This window comes from Micrasema longulum, unplaced genomic scaffold (assembly GCF_059751315.1).
Source record: "Micrasema longulum isolate JH-2025_06_02 unplaced genomic scaffold, ASM5975131v1 h1tg002399l, whole genome shotgun sequence".
Taxonomy (NCBI): Eukaryota; Metazoa; Arthropoda; class Insecta; order Trichoptera; family Brachycentridae; genus Micrasema; species Micrasema longulum.
In genome coordinates, this window is record NW_028279548.1 from 20,836 (window position 1) to 43,354 (window position 22,519).

The following is a 22,519-nucleotide window of genomic DNA, read 5'->3' on the forward strand; positions in this document are numbered from 1 at the left end:
TTTCAACAAGTAACTAACTATTACAAAATGCGAATCAAGTTGGGGAAGAGTGCGATACGAACCACGGACCTTTGATCCGTGAGTCCGAAACACTAGCCGCAGGACCATAACCCAATTTTAGATTTAGATTTGAAATTTTCATAGTCCCTGGACTGATACCTGAAGCGTACGACTAAGCATCTTACCTTGACGTCATGAAAATAATCAAGATACGTTGCGGTTAGTGTACCTATGTAGTGCCCTATGCACTATTACATACGGAAAGAGATTGTTGGTTATAACAGTTGTAAACGAAAAAATGAATTGATTCAAAAAATCGTTCTTAGATTGATTTCGATACTTAATCGAATATTTATAACTTAATACTCTGGTTGATAAAACCGGGAACTGTTAAAAATGTAATTAACAACCGTATTATCTATTTCACAATAATTCATAATTTCGTGTTATAATATACAATACAGTGTATTGACACATTGGTAAAGAAATATGTAAACGAGGTCAATGTAAGTTATCTTTTTATATTTAATATAAAAATTCAAACCCAAACCCAATTATCACTACAAAAAAAAAGTTTTGATGGAAATTATGTCGAAAAATCGATAAATTTGTTTCATATGATTTTATCCCGATAGAAAAAGTTTGTTCAAGTTAAACGTATTTAGTTGAAAAAATATATTTTCCAAAATAATATCTTAAAACTAGCATACATATATTTTTTTAAATATAATAAAGTAAAATATATTGAGGAAGGTTTGCTGGATGATATTAAAGATTTCTTTTTGTAATTCAATCGGCATTCACTTCGTAACACTTTATTATAAATTATTATGAAAGAAAAAACCCCCCTGCTATAAGTTTCACTGATTAATTTGTTTATTTTTTGTTTAAATTCTATGGCATTGTGAACAATATTCTGTGTTTACTATATTAGTTTTATATCACCCGTCGATGGGAGGAGTGCTCTCCCGAAACTATAGTAGTGTTCTTGTAAAATAATAAAAACTGTATGACACTAATGACAAAGTTTTATTTTCATAATTATTTAAAGATTTCTGGTCATATAAGTCTTAAGTAAGCATAAATAAGTTAAGTGAAATAATGTTAAAAGTTAAATAATTGTTGCGTTTTTCTCAAAATCTGCAAAATGAGTTGTTTTATTCTACCTTTTCGTGCAAACTCTTTGGTTTATTTTGACGAAAATGCAACAATTATGGAAATTTAAACTATATTTAACTTAACGACTTTTCAAGTTTGTCCAAATGTTTGTAGATAGGCTGGATTTCAACGGGCTGAAAAAGTCAACGTGTGGAAGACTTTAAGGAATGTGGATGTTTAAACATGGTGGCAGAATGGTGAATGTTACAGTGAACTCACAAAAACTTTTGGATGTTAAACAATTATATTTTAAAGAAAGCCTCAACATTCAACACGGAAAATCTAAACAAATTATTTAAAATTCATACAGTAGATACTATTTACAAAATAAATTATATTATACAAATTTACAAAGAAGAAAAAATAAACAAATTTCAGATGAATAAATCACTCAAAAATCAAAATAATATCTAAATTCATAAATACCACACCAATCGTGGTCAAAATAATTATGTTTTCAGAGAAATAATACAATAATCTTCCCAATGAACAAAAAACTTTTAAAACAGATTTATCAGTTGATAAATTCAAAGTAAATTAAAAGAAATTTTTAGAACCTTAGTAAAAACAACAATTTGTTTAAATTAGTATTATTATTTTCTGTTACTTTTTACTTCGTATAATTTTAATTTTTTTCTCATGTATTTTCAACTCCAAACTTCAAATTACTGAATATTATTATTTTTAAATAAATATTTGCGTTTTTCTGATTTCCCAAATATTTCATTTTGAACGAGTTGTAAATAACTCACTACTAGAAAATGGGATCAAGTGGGGTATAGTGGGATCCGATGAACGGACCTTTGAGCCGTGAGTCCGAGACACTAGCCACAGGACCATAACCCGATCGAATATAACAGTGTAAGTCACTCTTCAAGCACAAAAGCCAGTCTCTTTTTGGGAAAGATAGTTAAAATATTAAAAAATATATGTAGATTGTCATAGAAAAAAAACATTCATCATTTTTTAAAATAGAAATAATTAAAGTGTTGAAAAACTGGGTAGTGCCGGTAAATTGTATACTTTACCCTACTAGATAATAATAAAATAGATTAAAGATTTATTTATTCACAAATATTTGATTCAATAACATTAAAGTTATTAAGACACAAGTTTCAACTTCATGGAACTACGTTTGTGTGTGTTTGTATAAGAGTAAGTGGTCAGGTGTGTGTAAGCGTGTGCGTCATTAAAAAGCAAGTGGGAGTGTAACGCAGTCAGATAAGTCGTAATTTATTTTTAAATAAATTACGGGGCATGTTAAATACATCAATAATATTTTATGTTTTTTAAATAAAGGTTGTGTGTATTAAATTAATATTTAATGATTTCTCTTCAACCTTACCACTTGATTTTTCAGATTTGCACGTATGCATGTAGATGTAGGTACTCAAATTTCTATAAAAACTAATTGTTAATTGATTATTAGTAGTTTTTATTAATTATAAGCTAAATATTTTTTCCACAGCTTCTTATAAATAAAACTTCTCTCAAAATTTAATAAAAATTCTCAATACCTAGGTACCAGGCGCATTCCGCCCATACATACTGTGGATACGGCGCATCCCTTGAATATTAGAAAAAAAAAATAGTTTTTAAAAAATTTAAAATTTTTAAAACAATTCTTAAATATGCTTAAAATCATCGCATTCCGTATTTCTTATATTGGCGTACCAGATATCAAGGTACCTTGGCCTTGACAGTATTCGTTAGATATGCTGGAATCTGGATACTACTTTTCATATTGAGTTCAGTCCTATGAAAGATGATCGAATTTCCGCGCACGCGCATTGAGGTTCATAACGTTGTCATATTGTTTTTCAAGACTCATAGAGATTAGAGCATCCAATTCAAGTATTGCAAAGAAAAAACTACTGTAATAAGATATAACATAAGAGTTTAAATATCTTATTATTGATATTTGGCTAAAATTGAAGAACATCACGAGTTTTGGGTACTTATAGAAAACTAATATAGCATCATTTTCGTTATATAATACCTCAAGCCCGTTTAATAAAGTGATTCTATGATATATTGATTTTAGTTCGATATTTACCCACATGTACTACTATCATGCCTACTAAAAGTAAAGACATAATTATTTTTTGTCAGAATCCCTACTGATAATATTTACCGCATGCGCCTGCTAGGTACCTATCTAGTTTTTATTCAACAAATGTAATATATTTGATATTTATTTCTAAATAAATGAAAATGAAAAAATATCTAAAATTATTCAAACGATATTAATTATAAAATTTCCTGTAGTCTTGTAATATGATTTACCTATTTCTAAATAAGTGAAAATTAAAAAATATCCTAAAGTATCAAAACGAAATGAAAATTATAAAATTGACTATTTATTGTTAAAATATTTTGAATTCAATTTATCTTACAAATATCACAAACTTTATTTCTCAATAAAATCATTAAAATATTTCATAATTTGTTGCCGCAATATACTCCAAATCTATAAAGTCTGGATCACTGTGACAAGTGCTATTGATGTGATAATATGGTCCATTTTTACCTGAAAAAATCATATTTAAATTAAAAAAACGTAGTGAATCGCGCAAATAAAAAAATGTGTTTTTGTGATTGGTGAAAGATTTTTAGACATAAAATTATATATTTTTTGACAAAATATCGTTGAAATAATTAATACTTTTATTACAAAAAAAAAAACATATATTTAACTGAAGAGTACATAAAAAAATGCAATAATAACACAGTACTTTTTAGCCGAATAATTAAAATATTTTGTTTCGAATAACGTGCTGTTTTATTTAAAAAATGCTGAGTTAAAGTATACGAATCTGTATTTTTAAAACATAAATGATGTAAAAAGCACTTGATAAAACTGTTAAATTTTAAACAAATCATCATCATCATTCTCTTTCCGCACCTTGTGGTGCATAGTTTTTGTTATATTAGTAAAGAACTACTTATTTATTTATTTATTCTTTTTTTTTCCATAATAAACAAAGATTAACAATAAAATAATGAGACCTCACTGGGGTTACAAGTGTCGAGGACATTTAACAATATACTTTTTTTTAAATATTCTGACATGTGAGAATAAACAAAGGAGACTTAGTACAGAAATACTTCACACGATGTTCAGAAAGTTTTAAATACGACGTATTTAAGTTTATATTTAATTTATGTACATCTATAGTACTTTATATAATAATATAAAGTTATATAATAATATAACGTACAATAAAATAACAAAAACAAAACATTGACAATACATTTGTGAAGCAGTTTATTCAATATTGGTTTGGACGAATGAGATAGTCCATTTTATTTCTACTCAGCTCCACAATACATTTTTTATAGCATTTTTGCATATTATCTAATTTCTAATTGTTTTAATTAGTGGTTTTAATAGATAGTGGAAGTAGGTTAATGATTTAAATTGCATAATACTCAAAATCCCTTTGTCCGAAAGTGGTATTTGTATAAATTCGTTTAAGTTGTCTTTGTGTTGAGGATCTAGTTACTTTAAAAGATAAAAAATCTCCTACTTAAAACAGGCTGAGCCATGTTGGATGAATACTAACCTAACTAGAGAACGCTCCGTATTCATTTCTCTTCACTAGTTTTATATAGAGTCCATGGAATTAAATATGCATACTTATACATACAATAAATTTATAAAATAAAATTTAAAAAATAGTCAGTGCACTGATACATCAACCGCAACGTATCTTGGTCATTTTTGTTACATGACGGTAAGATTTACAGTAATACGTTTCAGGTGCCGGCCCAGGGAATACTTATACATTAATGTGCTTATCATGATGATTTGCAATTGGTAACAAAAATGTTTTGAAATTTCGATTGAAACAATTGACGAAAAAAAATTTGTTCTTTAGGGAAAAAAAAGTATATGCATAAAAACAAACATTTTATTTATGCAGCGTAAAACGAATTGATAAATATAATGATTCACAAAGTTTATCTGTGCACCGTATATTTATTTTACTAACTACATTTTTAAATACCTGGTCTAATCGGGAGCCAATCATCTAATTTGTTTTGAGAGTTCGGAATGCCAGATATTGCAAAACTCGTCCAAATATCCACCTAGAATCAGTCAGTTACATGATGATAAATACTCATCTCTCTATTTTATTTTACTCGTCATTTACATGATAAAATACAATACGTGTGAAAATGTAAATAATATTTCATTCACACTTTATAAAAGAAAACGTAAAATAATAGAAATAATTAATAAATTAACATTGAAGAATTTCTTAGCAGTTTTGACGATGTGTCGTATGTTAAAATTTACAATATTACGTAAATAAGCTGCGTGTTAAAAATACGTTACGTTGAATTATATTTTGTCTTTATTTTTAAGGGGATACAAAATTAAATGTGTTTTAAACGTATTTAAACTAACAATATTTACCGATTACCGAAATATAAAAGTCAGTTAAACCAAATTCAGAAAAAAATACCTAGCAGTACGTAGCTTAAATTAGAAACCCGTTGGCCCTTTTTTGTACACAACTGTGGTTTTAAAAAAAGGTTAAAGGTGTTGTTCTAAAATTTGTGATATAATGCATCGTCAGTCGATTTTGAGAAGATAAAGTCACTCGCATTATTTTACAGACTTGTTTCGAATATCATATTGACAGTGAATGTCAAGGGTTGCATGAAGATACTATTGTAGAAAAAAAATATGTATGCACTGTAAATTTTAATTAAACTTGACTTAAATAATTTGATTATGTTGATTGTCATTTTTCTGAGAAAGGTAAGATGTGATTCATCGATTCGCAAGAAGCGCAATTTTTAATATTTCATTACCATAATTTTAGCAATTTTTGTATCGTCTTCATTCAAGGTGGAATTATAGTGATATGGGAAAAGGTATAGAAGATCATCCGAATGGTGAACTCCGCCATCAAATGGGTATTTCGAAGTGTCCTTTCCATATCCAAATCTGGTAAACTCTCCTTTATAGTCAAACGTGTATAAGAACGTTGACTTTTTGTACATAGAGTTGATCTTGGCATGTTTAAGAATGGGTGCTTTAAAGAAGCCCATTCCAGCGATCTAAAAAAAAAAATTGTTTCATTAATCAAAGAAGAATTATATCAAAGGTATATAAATACATTTTGGGAGATGTCTTAATCAGGGTGTCTTTAAAACTACAAACTTTCGTGAAAGGGTTGCTCTGTATGAGCTGTTATATAGTAAAATGGATAGTAGAGGGTCGGCGACGGCTCAAGTTTGCCCGATCAGACTTGGCTTTTATGCCTGGTATTCTGAACGGAATTGTGTGTGAAGAGATTGTTCTGTTAGGGTGTATTTAGTACATAAATACGCGTTAAAAATGCGTTTACTACGCGCGCTTTTGCGTTCAGAATACAACCCCTGGTCCACATTCAATGTTATGAACTAACATACCCTATCACTGTCACATGTGGAAAAATTAGATTGATGTTGATGGAATTGACTATATAGAATAATGTGTATTGACAGTGATAGTGGAATTAAAAGTAGTTAATTTGAATGTCTTACAACGCGAACCTTTAATAAACAACAAATGTTAAAATTAAAAAATACATCATCCATTCAATAAAGCCTCAAATTTGTTTTTGCAATGTGAGGGTCTAAAAAAAGGCACCAGACTTCTAGAAGGGATCCGGGTAAGTGGAGGGGGCTTTGAATGATACTGGTCATTTTAACTTAGACCTTTCGGAGATGGGTCCAATTAGACCCAGTAGTATTCTCAATTATCATTTTTGTGAAATATAATTTTTACACGTCGTTTGCTTTGCCTAAATCATGAAAAATTGTACACAAAATTTAACCATAAGGTGTTTTATGATTCAGAGCATATTACGACAAAAAAAAGTTATAAACTCAGCAAAATGCCTAAAAGGCGATATTAAAAACCAGGTCTAATTTGACCCAACACCGCCACGTACGTAGGTGTTTGTTTGACCCAGCGGGTTTTTAGCGTAGAGCGTGTTCAAAATCGCAAAATTTCAAATTACACAAGCTATCTTCAGATCGCATGTTTTTGCAGAAAGTTTTATTAAAATTAGAGGCGATTGGATGATTAGGCAATTTCGCACTTCGACGTAAGTTTTTTTTTCAAAAACTAGTACATACGAGTATACAGTAAAATAAAGATAAATATTTTTGATATGGTTTAAAAAAATCATTAAATTGAAATGCAGGCTGCAAAATTTAAAGGCAATTTTTAGCAATTTGAAAAGCTATCGTGTCGATAATTTTAATAATTATTCGTGTTCCAGCATTTCATCAAGTTTCAAACCGATGTCTCGAAGTAGAATAAATCTAAAATCGTACGAAATACTCGACCAGCGCGTACAAAGGACGCGTCCTTATGCGCTTCTTTTGTAAAACCGACCCTCGTAAAGGAAGGAGAAACGGAGAGCGCGTTTACGCGCTTATTGCGCTTAACTGGTTAAATAAATCTACATAAAAATGTATTTTTTATTGAAGTCATGTGACAAGTTTTTACTTACGTCAATAATTCCTGGAGTAATATCGATAAAATTTAGATCTCTTTCCTCATCAAATATCTTTTTAAAGTATTTGTTTTCAAGTGTATCAGCATAGGATCCTGATATGTCATCCACCTCTAAAAAAATTATGTTAAATATGACATTCACGTAATATAATATTACGTGTTGTGCAGACGGTTAATTGTATTTATACTTTACCTAGCATCTTCAACATATCACTTGTTAAATTATGTCTAAGGTAGTCAGAATTATTGACAAGATTGAACAATTCCAACTGGTCATAGAGTTCTGAAAGAAACAGAAACAGTTGTTATCGATATTTGTTATTTATCGACAATTCACGATGGAATCCAAATTATAATATAAGTTGCAAATGACTAAAAATTGAAAAATATTACACAAGAGTGAATGAATACCTACAATTGTCAATATTACGAAATAGATTTCAATACTGTATCATCAACAGCCTTCTTTCTGCACCCAGTGGTGCATAGAGTACTATATAAGTAGACAAAATTCAGTCTAACTCATTTATCTGTTACATGAAAGTAAGGTGATCAGTCTTACGGTTCAGGTGCGAGTCCTGGATCAATGAAATTTTGCAGTTTAAAAAAACCTTTAAAATTAACATTTCACATCCACCCTATCAAGAATCTAAGCCGGGACTTGTAAAATGAAAATTAAAAATTTCAACCAATACACAGTACGCAACGAGGCGAACTTATCTCATTTTGATTTCCGTAGTCAGGATTTTTATCTGAGTGCAAATATCGCGTCAAACGCACTCGTTCACATAACTGTATTCTTCATCCGCCTGGACACAGAGAAGTTGTAGAGTAAATCAATGTTTTCTTAAAATGGATACGGCTTATTAGGTTGTAGACTGCATGTTTAATTTGCTAGAGTCTCTTTTTTGTTATGAAAGTTAATTGCACAAGTATGACTTGTAACTTTCCAACTTTTACCTAATTACTTAATAATTACTTTGGTGTAAATATAATAAAATGGCAGCTAACTTCGCCGGAGCCAATATTAAAATCAAGGAACTTTAGTCTGATAAAAAATTGGTGGTGGGAGGGCGGAACGCCATTAATTTGCGCTTTTATTTGTGAAATTTTAATGTACTCCGAACGTAGAAGCGTATTCGCTGTTACCAATACAAGAAAACTAATACTCGTATTATAAACAAATCATTTCTTCAATAGTCAATCAATCAATGAAAATCTTACCATAAGTTGTAGTAATGCAATTAATGTATCAATTAATTAAACGTCTGTGCATTCAAACCTGTGATTAAATATGATCCATCATGAGTTGTGACTCCAGCCATCATTGGAACTGGTCTCACTTTTCCTTGTCTTACAATATTTTCAGGGTGATCGTCCAGAAACTTTACCTTTCCAGCATTTTGAACTACGGCTCTGCCTATATATGCCAATTTCGATGGATCTCTTTCCTAAAAAGAAAAAAAAATGTGTCCAAAAATGGATATAATATTGTCGATTGACAGGTAAAAAGTACAGATTCACGGTTAAGTGACATGAATGATATTTTTCAACAATCTTAGCATAAGTAAATAACTTAGTCCATTAAGCGATCTAAGCATAAAAAAAGTTTTCAAAACATCGATTTTAATTTTTAAAGCGATTTAAATAAACCTTTACTTTTATGTTCGTTTGCTAACATGTGGAGTCGTGGAAAAAGTGAGTGTACCCATGTATTAATTATTCATTGAAGTTGTGTGCACAAATGAAATAATATATTCACAAGTTTTTATATATTTTAACATAATATTAAACTTACTACTAAAGAAAGAACCGCAGTATGAATTTCTTCAAGAGTAGCATTTTTGAAACGGCTTTCGATAATATCCTTGCTAACATTTTCAGTCACATTTGTCAGGACTTGGAACAACGCCTTTGCAAAGATCGTTGGGTTCTCATCAATAACCCAGCTACTGAGAGCAGCTCCAGATTGCAAAATTGCTCGTTGAAATAAATCCCGGTCAACCTGTAAAAGAAAAAATCAAGTTTAGTCAGATTATAGGTTTACTCTTTACTGTATTTAAAAAATTATCATCACCATCATCACGTGATGATTGGGAACTACATTAGCACACCAAATATGGTAAACAGCAAACATATTTAAATCGTCGATTACATAAGGATAACGCGATAAATTTTAATAGATATAATCAAAGATTGATTATTCTACTTGAAATCCCTTACTGTAAATCCAGACTCGGGCAAAGAATCTCAATTTTCGTAGCTACAAAAATATTCAATGTTTTATAAAGACAATATCATCAAGATTAATTTATTGAACTTCTTTCGATTTAAATTTTTGTTGAAGTTATGGATAAAAAAAATAAATTAAATAGCTTCTTTATTTAATTAATAGCATTTACTACACTTTAGCATTGTTTTCTCATTTTTATCGATAACAAAAATTGTTTCTAATATGAGCATTTATTTGTTTATATCTATCGTATTCTTTCAGTAGCCTTTATTTAAAATAAAATGTATACCCACACGCAGTCTTTGTGGTATTTTTTTACGAAAAAAAACGCGTTTTGTGGGCCCTAGTAAAAGACATAACTGAGCATTATGAAATATTGAACAATAATTTATTTCATCTTCCCCATTCAGATACGTTTATTATATATCCGCCTAGAGGTACAAAAATCATTCAAAGTTTTAACCCTCAAAAATAGCTTCAAGTCATTCGCGAATAATAAAAAACGCGAATTGACTAAAATATCGTCAATAAAAATAGAAAACAGCAATGGGCCCTGGTTAGATCCATGGGGGACACCTGAGTAAGTACTAAATTTTTTTATGCATACAAGCCATGTGAAACGTATTGGTTTCTGTTTTGGAGGTAACAAGTCATACATTTTAGCATTCTATCAGAGAAACAGATCTTACTCGGCTTGTTTAACATAACATCACGATTGACTGTGTCAAAGGCTTTGGCAAAGTCGTTTTATGAACAGTCAACCTGATGTCCTACATTTAATGCAGCTGTAATATTGTGTGTTAATACCATTAAATTTGTAAGAACCCAGAGACCTTTCCTCAACCCATGCTGTTCATCGATGTATAGGACTTACTTTAGATATCGTCCTAATTTCTGGAAAAGGGGCCCCTATAAAAAACCTACACATATTTTAAATAAGAATGCAGGTGATGTGCAGTTCTGTATGTAGGCACATAATAAATGAACACTGTATGGTCAACTATAGTTGTATTATTTATTGTAATGTGCAACTGTGTGACCAATATTCATTTACATTTCTAGTAATATTATAAGTTTTGTATGATTAGTTATTTTATGTTATGTATAATTTTTATGTGACAACATTTACAATAACAATATTATGTGGAAGCCTCTAATTGGACTTTATGATATGTATTTATGGTATAATTGATTCTTATAAATGTATAAATGTCTGTTGGCTTTCCAATGAAATAAAATAAAATAAAAATAAAGAATGTGGGTTAAAAAATTGACAACCTTGTCCAATATGCAAAATCAAATTGCAAATACTTTTCTTAAATGTATTGGCACTTATGGAATTCTTGACTGCCGGAAAATGATTAAAATTTTAAGAGCCAGGAAGGTAAAGTCATGAGAACACTCGCTCCCACTCATCGGCCAAAGACCTGGGCCTGGAGGGTGATAATTAAGTAACGAGGACTCGTCACAATAGATCTACACAGGTCGCAGTGACGTCAGAAGCTCATATAGCACTGGCCTCCATTCTTCAGAATAAGAATAAAAACTACAATCAATGACTGCACTACAAGATTTATTTTTTTCTAGATTTTTACCTATGATTAGCCGATTCTGGTTAAATTTTACAAATATAACTGTATTATATTTTGACGCAGTTGCCTATAAATAGATGAGACAAAAATCAAAAGGATTTTGCGACACCAAATAATTAAAAAAAAAAAAAACAAATTATTTATAGAAACGTTTTTTACAGTAAAAAATAATCACCAATAATAATACCTACCTACAATTTTATTGATAGGTACTAACGGGTCTAAAAAGTGATATTAGCTAGTTTAGTCATCACTTTGTACGTTGTGTGATATTCATATTTATTGAAAAATTGGTAGTCTTTTAATATCTTGAATTTTGGTTAGTTGAAAGGGCGTATCATATTTTTTTAATTTTAAGGCGGTAGAGAACCCCCTTAAAAATATAAAAAAGAGGTTTGATGGGTTCAAAAATTTTTTTTTGCATAAATTGTTTTCTGCATAAATTGCAAATCAGCTGATTTTGTGGAGGGAGTGAGCGTCCATATTTTCGAGGGAGTTGTCTTTAGAGTACTATACCTTTGGTCCTAATTATTATTTTTAGCCAAACGTTCATATGTTTACTTTTGAAAAATTTATAAATAAATAATTAAAACTCTAAAATTCCATCTCTTCATTGGTTTTCACAAAAGATCCCAAAAAATGCTTAAAAATCAAACTAAAGTCAAACCAGAGAACCCCCTTAATCAACGCCAATATAAGGTTTTTCATATTATTGTCACAACTAAAATATGATCTACTTACCATGGGGCTCATAAGCAAAAGCGAAATGGAAGCTCCTCCAGCACTCTGTCCAAAGACAGTAACTTGGTTTTTATCTCCTCCAAAACTTTCAATATTCTTGTTAACCCATTTGAGGGCCAAAACTTGATCCATAAATCCAACATTTCCTGCTATGCCGTCAGTTTGTAGCGACATGAAACCTATTTAAAAAGAAATAAAGTAAATATCTTAACAAAACCAAGAAAACCTTTCTCGGTTGTTATTCAGATTGAGGTTAGTCTTTCAGGGTGAAAATATCTAATACCTGTATACAGAGACAAACCTTAAGGTAAGGAAAGTACATTATTTTGTCTTCACCTTCGGGTTTTTCTCTGCATTTGAAATTAGAATGTACTTTTCCCCCCTTAAGTTTTGTCTCTGCATACGGGTATAACAATAAAAGTTGCAAGTGCGTGTTTTGTTGTTTTACCAAGAAGATAAACCGATCAAAATTTTTGAAAAAAAAATATACACGTAATCACAATATTAACTTACGTAAATGATTTTTAACTCATTATTTTAACGTTTAGAAGGACAGATAGTAATGCATGAGACGTAGGTACCAATCGATTCACTTTTAGTTTTTTTTATTTCTTTTGAAATATTTATAAAGGTTTGTTTATTTATTATTAATATTTAATGAATTACCTTTGCGGTGAAAAATTCAATACATTTTTGTATATAATCACTCACTGACTTTTCAATGTTTACCGGTTTCGAAACGTACTAATCTCTTCGTCGGGACATTAACTAAACTAACATGCGCATTTCAATACACTTTAACATAGTAGCCGCACAAAAATATAAAACCAACGTGCCGATTACACATATGCTTTTAGAACGAAACAGGGCTCGTCGGTGTTAGCTTCTTAGCACGTGTCCTATCAGCGGTGGTTTCATATTTTTATTGTATTATGTTTTTTTAATATCATTGTTTTTTAAGACCTAATTTATTTTTTTATTGCACCACACCCTCGAAGCTGAATTACCAAACAGTACACTCAGGCTTTAGAAAAATAACATTTAGTTTGTGTTCTCACCGCAAATCGAACCCAGAACTATCCATGTGTGAGTCAAGTGTCTTAACCACTACACTAAGGAGGCCACCGATGTAAGTATTATTAGTGTCCTGACGAAGAGACTGCTAGACATAGAAAAGTCGATAAATCTTTATATACAAATATTGACTAAATAGTCTCGTTATTTAATACATTAAATATTTTACATCTTTCCGAGAAAACGCGTTTCTTATCTAGAGATAGGCAAATATGTCGTATATTATTATACTGATGAAAATGCATCTCACATCTAGTGATTAACACAAATTTTGTCTCAATTACATACAAATAAAAAAAATTAAAGCTAGGATATAAAAATAATAACAATTACTACCTTAAGGCAAGATCTGGTCTATTTAAGTCATTTTTTAAATCTAGAAAGGCTTACACCAAAAAGTCCAGATTTTGTCTCTAGTTTACAATGCAAACGTATTTCAAGTTTAGTGATGAATTTATTTTTTATATGTATAAAGTAATTTATTAAAACACAAAATTCATCGATGTGTCATTACACTACAAACCTAAGGGACCAAGACGATACTGAACAACAACGAGTAAAACATCCTTATCCAAAAGATAATTTGGGGGAAAGTATCGCGGTGATCCTTCATAGAAACCCCCCCCATAAATTAAAACCATTACGGGGAGGAGCTTTGTATCATCATTGGTAAAATCTGGAATCTAGAACGACAAGAAAACAAATTAAATTAATTGGTATTGACAAACCGGTTGAAGATTTCAGAAAAAGTAATGAAGCAAGATGATGTGAATACGTATTTAGATTATGTAAAATTGTAAAAGTAAACCGGTACGCTAAAAATAAACTAAGACAAAATATTTTTTAAGTTGTCAAAGCAAACAACACCAAATCACAAGAGGTATTTTATTGGAAATATGGACAGTGTTTCACGTCTGGACTACTGATTTTCAGAAAAGTAAAAAATAATGTTATTATTAACACACGTTAAATAGTAATAAAGGAATCGGAAACCGATCGGCATATTAAATTTATTTCAGTGATTTTACACAAACTTGTACTATTTAACATCAAAAACCACAAAGTTAGTACCTTAGATACTTAATTTATTAAATAAAACACTTAGTTGTGAAAACCAGATGATTTTTTTATAAACTTTATAACTACACCTGTAGATGGGAAGATATATGCTTTCCGAAACTATATTTATAACAGTGCCCCAAAATAAATTTGAATGGTTTCATAGCAAAGTGTTTTAATTGATAAATTTAATTATGTCGTCCCACAATGTCAATGAAAACTTTTTTAAGTTTTGTTTTTTTAACAATTTAACGAAGTCCATACTTTACGAACATCAACAGATGAAAGAATTGAAGGAATATAGATGTTCAAATATAGGCAGAATGGTGAATGTTACACAGTGTGTAAAGTGGCCACTTAAACCAGCCATTGACAGGTCATAAGCCCTGTAGATACCTGGACTTCTATATTACCTTCTCTTAAATGTTCTTCATCTCTGTTGTAATATGTTATTATGTTTTTTTTTCTAATTTAAAAGTTTTATTATGTTTTTATTTCGTAAATTAATTAAACTGTATGAAACAATAGTATGTTAAAATTAGATTGTAATTTTGATTGAATTAGGATTTATGTATACGAATAGGTGTTTTTGTATTATTTAAAAATGCTTACATAGGGTGTATACACGTTGAGGGTGAGGCAGTCTTCTAAATCTTCTTCAGCACTAAAACGAAAATCTTTTTTTAAAAGATATGGACAATCTCTTCCAAGCACAGTTGCATTGTAATACTCATCTTCATTATCTGGTAAATATGGTTCCGGTGGCTATAAAAAATATTATTATTTATATTTTTTTCAAAAAAGCCTATTTATTACAGCGAACCTTTTGTCACTTAAATGCAAAAAGTCTCGTGGAAAATAAACACCGCAGCTTGAGCCATTTTTTTTTTCGCTACTGTTTTCAATATAATTAGAATATGATCATGATGAAAAAAGGACAATATCCGACATGGCCTTCTTTATCAATTGTCAAACGCAGTGAAAGAAGCAATGAAAGCAGTATAGTTTAATAAAATTGAAATCGGGGTGTACGAAATTAAAAAACTTCAGACATTCCCTCCGAGTTCTCTTGTCGGCAGGCACAAACCCGATGTATAATACACCACCTCTGCTAGTCCTACCTATGTTTTGCTTTGCGAGGTAATATTTGTAGGGGGCTAAATTTAAATGTGAATGTGTAAAAATGAACTATTATGTCTTAAAAAATTCTTTATTTGTAAAAGTAACAATATCATCTTTATTAAATTGGTATATTTATATCAAATGATTTAATAACTGCCCTTTCTGTGGCGTTAAAAGATACTTAAAGTATATAAATATGTATTAGAGGGTGTATTATTATTATTTGAAAAATAATTAGTTTAACAATACCGAAGATTCGTTTTTATTTGCAAGCAAATACCACACTTTATATTTTTGATTCTTAACAGCGTAAATTTAATGTGCTTAACCCTTTCATGCTTAAAATAATTCCTGTGGTTATAAAACAAAAACATGTGTAGGTACTAAAGGATTTATTTGTTGTTTTTTTAGAAACTTGCGCTTTAGAAATTATCAAACATTCATTTTTTGTGACTCAAACAATATTTTCTTACAATATATGTTTATTCAAGTCAGCAGCACGCGAAAGAACAAATAAAGGGGTATATTACAACAGAGATGAAGAACATTTTAGAGAAGGTAATATAGAATTCTAGACATCTACAGGGCTTATGACCTGTCATTGGCTGGTCTAAGTGGCCACTTTACACACTGTAACATTCACCATTCTGTTCGTATTTGAACATCTATATTCCTTCAATTCTTCCATCTGTTGATGTTTTTGAAGTTAAAGAGCTGAATAAAGGTTTCAGATGTTTTTGAAGTTAAAGAGCTGAATAAAGGTTTCAGCTCTTTAACTTCAAAAACATCAACAGACGGAAGAATTGAAGGAATATAGATGAATAAAGGTTTAACTCTTTAACTCAAAAAACATCAACAGATGGAAGAATTGAAGGAATATAGATGTTCAAATATGGGCAGAATGGTGAATGTAACACAGTGTGTAAAGTGGCCACTTAAACCAGCAAAAAAATGTTTTTAAGTATAAGCTAAACCGATAGGAAAATCCTCGGTCTATAAATGGGTTATGCGTAGGGGGTGATTTTACCGTCAAAAATACAGTTTAATTTTGAGGTTTTTTTTAACTTCTCAAAATATACAAATTTGTGAGATGAAAGGTTTTACTAATTCACAGTCTGGGAGTGCGAAATAGATACCTTGTCTTGATGGAGTTTGTACCCCTAAAAGACAAAGAAACTACCAAATAATATAAAAAAATCAACATTAGAAAAAAAATCTGAAAACAAAAAGTAAATGCCTGTTGAGGTCCTCATTACATAAAAAAATGGGGTGATTTTATAACATGTGTTTGCACAAGCAAAAAGCTAAAATGCGCCATTGTAGTGAATCTTATAAAGGTGTTTTACATTATTTTTCAATATGCGACTCGAATACGAAAGGAAGAATATTCAGAGCTGGCAAGGTAATCATTTAAATTATAAATGGCATTTGCCACATCCTCCCAATGTAAACAAACGTTGGTTATTTGCGTTTCAAAAATAAAATCTTGGCTCGACAAATTGCTGAAAAATAAACCCTTAGCCCTTTCACTAAAATTATTGTATTTTTGTTGTAGTGCAGGACCTAAAGCCTTTGCTTTTTACTTTTACAGTGACTCCAAACTAGGCTTGAAAAACATCGTTAAAATATATAGTAGACGAGATTTTATGGTTATATAATAAACATAATTAAGAAAAGACAATATACGAAAGATAAGGGCGATATCGCATAATATCACAGTGTGTCATTTTGTCCATGTATGTCATATTGGAAGTGTTTTCCCTTCCTTTATAATTTTCCGTTAGTACTAAAAGCCATGTATTATATTTTGAGTTTGTAGTTGTTACTCAAAATTACATATTTTATAATCCTCACTCTTAACCGAACGCACTGAAAAGAAAACATTTTAACGGTATTTCGATCATTTCAGATTTCAATATACTCCTACTTCAATTAATTTATCAACTCATACCGAAGATGGATCCGATTAGACCTAGAAGTATTAAACAATATTGATTGATAAATATTGAAAGCGAATTCTGTGAGCTCGAATATTTTGGAATATAATTGAACAAAATTACGAAAAATATAACAAATTTCAACGACACGTCTTAACATTAAATCAGAAAATAATTTCATTTTCAAATAATATTAAAGAAACTACAAAAAATGCCTAAAAGGCAACTTTTAAAAAGTGTGACTAATATTTTAGGGCTTTAATAGTTGAGGGGAAATAATAGTCAATTTTTAGTATGAAAAATAAAACATAAAAATAAGTAGACTCCTTCATTTATGTTTTACTACTCCGATTCACTCTTCTTATTTTCTTTATCCACTATCTCCTGGTATTGTCGAAATCTCTTTTCATTCCGTTGGATTTTTAATTAATATTTTTTTTTTCTTTTGTTGAGCACACTCAATTTGCGCCAATGTTCGGAGTGAATTCAGTTGTTATAAAAGGGCGCGCAAAGCCGTTTACGGATCTTTTTTTGCAAATTCTCTATCAGTTTAAAGTTTGTTGATTTTAAACGATTATTGATGTGTATCATATGTTGATTCGCATGAACCAGTGACATCATTCAAAGTAGTGCGTTTTTATCAAAATATTTTTATTATTTTTTCCGTACATTTTCAAGAAACTTTGCAGTACAATTGAATGTTCTAAATCTAAATTTTACCCCGCGCAAGAAAACATTTTTTGTATCCAATTTCCCGTTGTGCTGAAGTTCTTCATTATTTAAACTTTCTACTAAATATGCTGTATAATTTTTAGATTATTTTTATTATACTATATATAATATTGAAATTTATGTTAATTTTCAATATTATTATGTTAATGTATAAAAAAATATTAAGCCAAATATGTAAGTATTATAATTTTTTTGTAAAAGGCAGATTTGTCGTTTATGTTAGAATAAAATAACAAATTATAATTATTACAGTAAAGTAATTCAGTAAATCTTGGTAAAGTTCAAGTTACAATAAAACATCGAGAATCCGAAACAAAACAATCGGTCTTGAATTTTAATTTTGTACCTGTCATGTAAAAGCTTATAAATAGTAAGGTAAAAGTTATAAAAATGTTTGACTATCTTAAACTCAAAACTTGACATATTTAATCATATTTTTATTCCTATTTTTATACATTTTGTTTTATAAAATGACAGCGAAAAAATAAATCCTTCATGGAAAATTCTTATCAGTTTTCGCAGAATTACTCATTCCACGGTAAGATCACAAATTACGCATTTTAAATAATGTTTTTAATCTTAAGATTATGAGCTTACTTGTTCAAAGATCAACAAAAATAATAATAATAATTTTCACGTTCTCCCAAGAATAGTTAAATAATCAAACGTTTGACCGTTAAATGCATTATTTTCAATAGTATACAATGACATGCCTTGTACAAATTACAACATTTAAAATACAAATCATTTGATAAACCATAAATAGTACACACACTGCAATCTATCATATTCCTGGACTCACACCTGATAACCCTGCATGAGACAGATGATCGAAATACATTTGGTTTACAAAATTTTTGCATTTAACTCTTTCACCGCTAAGCATAGATTACGTTTGTCGACACCTGTACGCGGCGGCATATTTTCAAACGCTAAATATCACGGATGAGATTTTTGAATCGTCGAGTTATAAGAGACAAATGCATTTATCCGTATAATTTATCGTTTAGTTATCTTCCCAAATACTTGCATTTCAATAATCAAATAAGTTTTTAAGTGTACACAAAGAAATTACATCAATAATCATTCAAATAAAAGCGTTCTAACCGATTTGTGAACAGAGCGCTAGCATTATACTATAGGTACTCACTCATGTTTATAAATGTGTTGATGGAACACAGCGCGGAGACGCCTAAGCACAGTAATTATTAGTGTTTACGTTCTAAGATTATACATAGTGAACGCATTTGCATATAACATAACTTAACAAACAAAAATATTGTTTGTTCAAAATTCATTTAATATTATGTCCTAATATTGTTTTTTTTTTTTTTTTAACATCGCATCGGTTCAAATATCAAGATGCGCGAGGAGCGAAACTCACATTTATGTTGTTTTTATTGTTAAAATAAAAATAATTATACTAATGATTTTAGGATTCTACATATAAAATAATAAAAGTGAATGTATCGTTGGTTAATATCGGAATTTTCCTTGGCATATATAGAAACAACAATATTTCGAATATCGTTTTCAAAATGAAAGACTATTCTAGCTTACTTTATATCTGTCCTTCACAAATCTACTCATCATTTTCGTCGGTTTGACATATTGAGATATTATGATTATTTTTTAAATAATGTATATTTTTAGAAAAACTAAACACAAACTATACAAAATGAGGTTTTCAATGTAATTAATATAGTAGTTTTTATTTAAAGTCGTTATTATTACAAATATAATTCTTACATGTTTTCAGTACAGCAGTAACACAAGATATTCAATAACACTATCAACGCACAGTTCTATAAAGATAACGAAATACGACACTCGAGATACGGCGCGAGGTCATTGCCGAGCGGGAATTTTAAAACTGCTGGGTTATTTTTTCGCCCGTTCTGATTAAAATCTTTTATAATATAAACAAATATAATCCTAGGAGTTATTCAGAGATGTCACTCATCAACAAATGTTCAGGGAATATTTCGATACAAACTTTTTGGCCAGCTATCGTGTATTTATCAAAGTATCAGCGTGTAAAGTCGAAAATGTCTAAAGACAGTTGCCGCGTACGGGGCACGATTTTTCAGACTGTCTAAAGATAGTTCCCGCTGGGATTGGGTTAATGCAATGCCAGCCACTGGGTTTAGAAAGGGAAATGATGATGATGATAATAAAATATCTGCAGTATCTTTGTAGTCATAAGGGGTCGTTCTTTTTGAGTCCCATTTTTATTATCCTAACACTCATGTTTCGCAAACTCTAAATGGAAATCATGATATCTTTTTCGATAATTATTTATAAAATTTTATTATTTTATTATTATTCGATATTTTTTTATAAAATTTTTCTCTGCATTGATCACCAACCCGACAAGGCAGCGGAAGAAGAAATGATAGTCAATAATTGTACATAACCACTTACCGATTTTTCTATGCCTACCGGTTTCGTGACGTACCCGTTTTTTCATCAGGTCACTTATTATACCAACATGCAATACCTACTATACACCTTTACCAAAGTAGGAGTTGCACAAAACTATAAAATCAACCTGATCAACGACAGAACACAGAACGTTAGCACTGAATTGAGAGGGAGAAAAAATAATAAAATATAAATACGAAATATGAAACACACCATTCAAATTCTTATGTATAGTAAATGAAAAAATAAACAAATAAAAAAATGCATGTTACATTACATAGTTTTAGTCTATTTTATGGTCACTTTACAATATAAATAAAGTATACCCACGCTGAGACCAAATACATGGGATTTTATTGTTTATTTTAATTTTTAATGCAAAGTTAAAACATATTTTTAAATGTAACTTTATCAATGTACGTTGTAATCACTGAGATGCAATTAAATAGAGATGATGCTTCATAGAACGATAGTTTGAAGTAATGTTCTTAAAAATAAGGTTGAAGCGTCAACATTGCAGGGCAAAACGTTTAGTAGAGAAAAAGTCAGTTTACTGTGAATGCGCAGCTGTATGTCGCGACTTTTTACGCTGCTTCATATTTACTGACTACAAGTTAAGTTCGGGAACTTAGGTTGAATGGAACACAAGACGGGTGATTAGTACTGCATCTAGTGTACAAATAAATCGTCGGGTTTCTGTCACAAGCTGATAACCTCATTTACTAGCTGTGAGATGTTGTTGATGTACCGATAGAAATAAATTAAATGGATTAAAAATAATTGATTGTATTTTCAAAATCAATATGGATATTGTGGAGAAATGTCTTCTTACATAAAAGTAAAAAAGAAATTTAATAAAAACGTTGCTAGAAAAATGCGACGTGTTTGGCCTTGGTTGTTGTGACGTCAAGATTCGTGATATTGTTTTACACAAATTTCAATTGCCAGGAACAAATAAACATGAATCGTGACGTATTAGGGGCGTGGCTAACGGAATGATTGTTTTTGCGGGAATTTAAAATTACAAATTTTAAGGTATTTTTTATGTTACTAATACTTTTTTTTTTTACTGGACAGTATTTCATAGACCTGTATTACTTTAAAAATGTTACAAAAGAGTGATGTTTCCGTATTCTCATAAAACTGCAAGCTGAACATTATAAAATATTCGTTTTTGGATGCATAAAATACGAAATATTTTTGATAAGATATTTCAATTCTTGAACATTTGTAGTTACTTGTGCCAGAAACACGATACATCAACAGTTGTAATGCATAAAAAATACAAATTAATATTAAAAAATAAAGCGAAAAAAATTTTTTTATTGCATTTTACGTTACCATGAATCTCCTGGATCCTGATGGTGCGAGGGCAAATCGTATTCCATAAAAAGCGTAAATTGTTCGGTTGGTCCACGTGGATTCCACCTGTGTCCCCAATATGTACCCTAAATCCGGCACTGTCACCAATATGCCATCGGCTGATACCAAAATCCCAAGGTAAAGTAACAACCTCATCGTGACACTTTCCATTCTAGACTGAACAAAATTGATAAGTGAATTCGAATTTTAAAGACAGTTTTATGAATTCAGTTCTAATAAATAGGTACTTCAAAACGAAACATAAAATATCGCACAAGAGATTAAACCGAGTCACAAATCGAAAATGCAGAGTTCCCACGTGAGCATAAAAACTTAAATAACATCAGCAACGTTTCGAGTTAAAAATGTTTGCAGACAGGCAGGATTTTACTCCCTTGAGAGTTATAAGATACAAATGTATTGCAACAAACAGGGAAAACACGAAAACGGATTATAAAGGTCTACTCCACCATGGTCAAATGAAAGTGTTGAGGAAATTTGGATCTTTAAACACTGATAGAATTGTGAATATTATACATTGTGTAAAATTACCACTTTAACC

The 22,519-nt window shown here is 30.1% G+C and overlaps 1 protein-coding gene across 1 annotated transcript; it reads right to left on the reverse strand.

The window, feature by feature from the left end:
- Positions 1-3,499: 3,499 nt before the first annotated feature.
- LOC148272276 (juvenile hormone esterase-like) lies at positions 3,500-22,130 on the reverse strand. The gene is made up of 11 exons (XM_088240262.1): positions 21,937-22,130; positions 14,993-15,145; positions 13,845-14,004; positions 12,248-12,426; positions 9,480-9,686; positions 8,964-9,132; positions 7,875-7,964; positions 7,677-7,792; positions 5,983-6,231; positions 5,169-5,250; positions 3,500-3,688 (listed from the first exon to the last, which is right to left on the reverse strand). Exons 1-11 carry the CDS (start codon positions 22,126-22,128, stop codon positions 3,588-3,590), a joined length of 1,698 nt encoding a protein of 565 aa, XP_088096388.1. The 5' UTR covers positions 22,129-22,130; the 3' UTR covers positions 3,500-3,587.
- Between the last annotated feature and the right edge of the window lie 389 nt (positions 22,131-22,519).

Coding starts and splice junctions, on each gene's coding strand:
- LOC148272276 (XM_088240262.1), bottom strand. CDS start 22,128: ATGGAAAGTGTCACGATGAGGTTGTTACTTTACCTTGGGATTTTGGTA. Junction 5,251..5,982: donor CAAAAATTGCTAAAATTATG/GTAATGAAATAT, acceptor GACTGATTCTAG/GTGGATATTTGGACGAGTTT. Junction 3,689..5,168: donor TTGGCTCCCGATTAGACCAG/GTATTTAAAAAT, acceptor TGATTTTTTCAG/GTAAAAATGGACCATATTAT.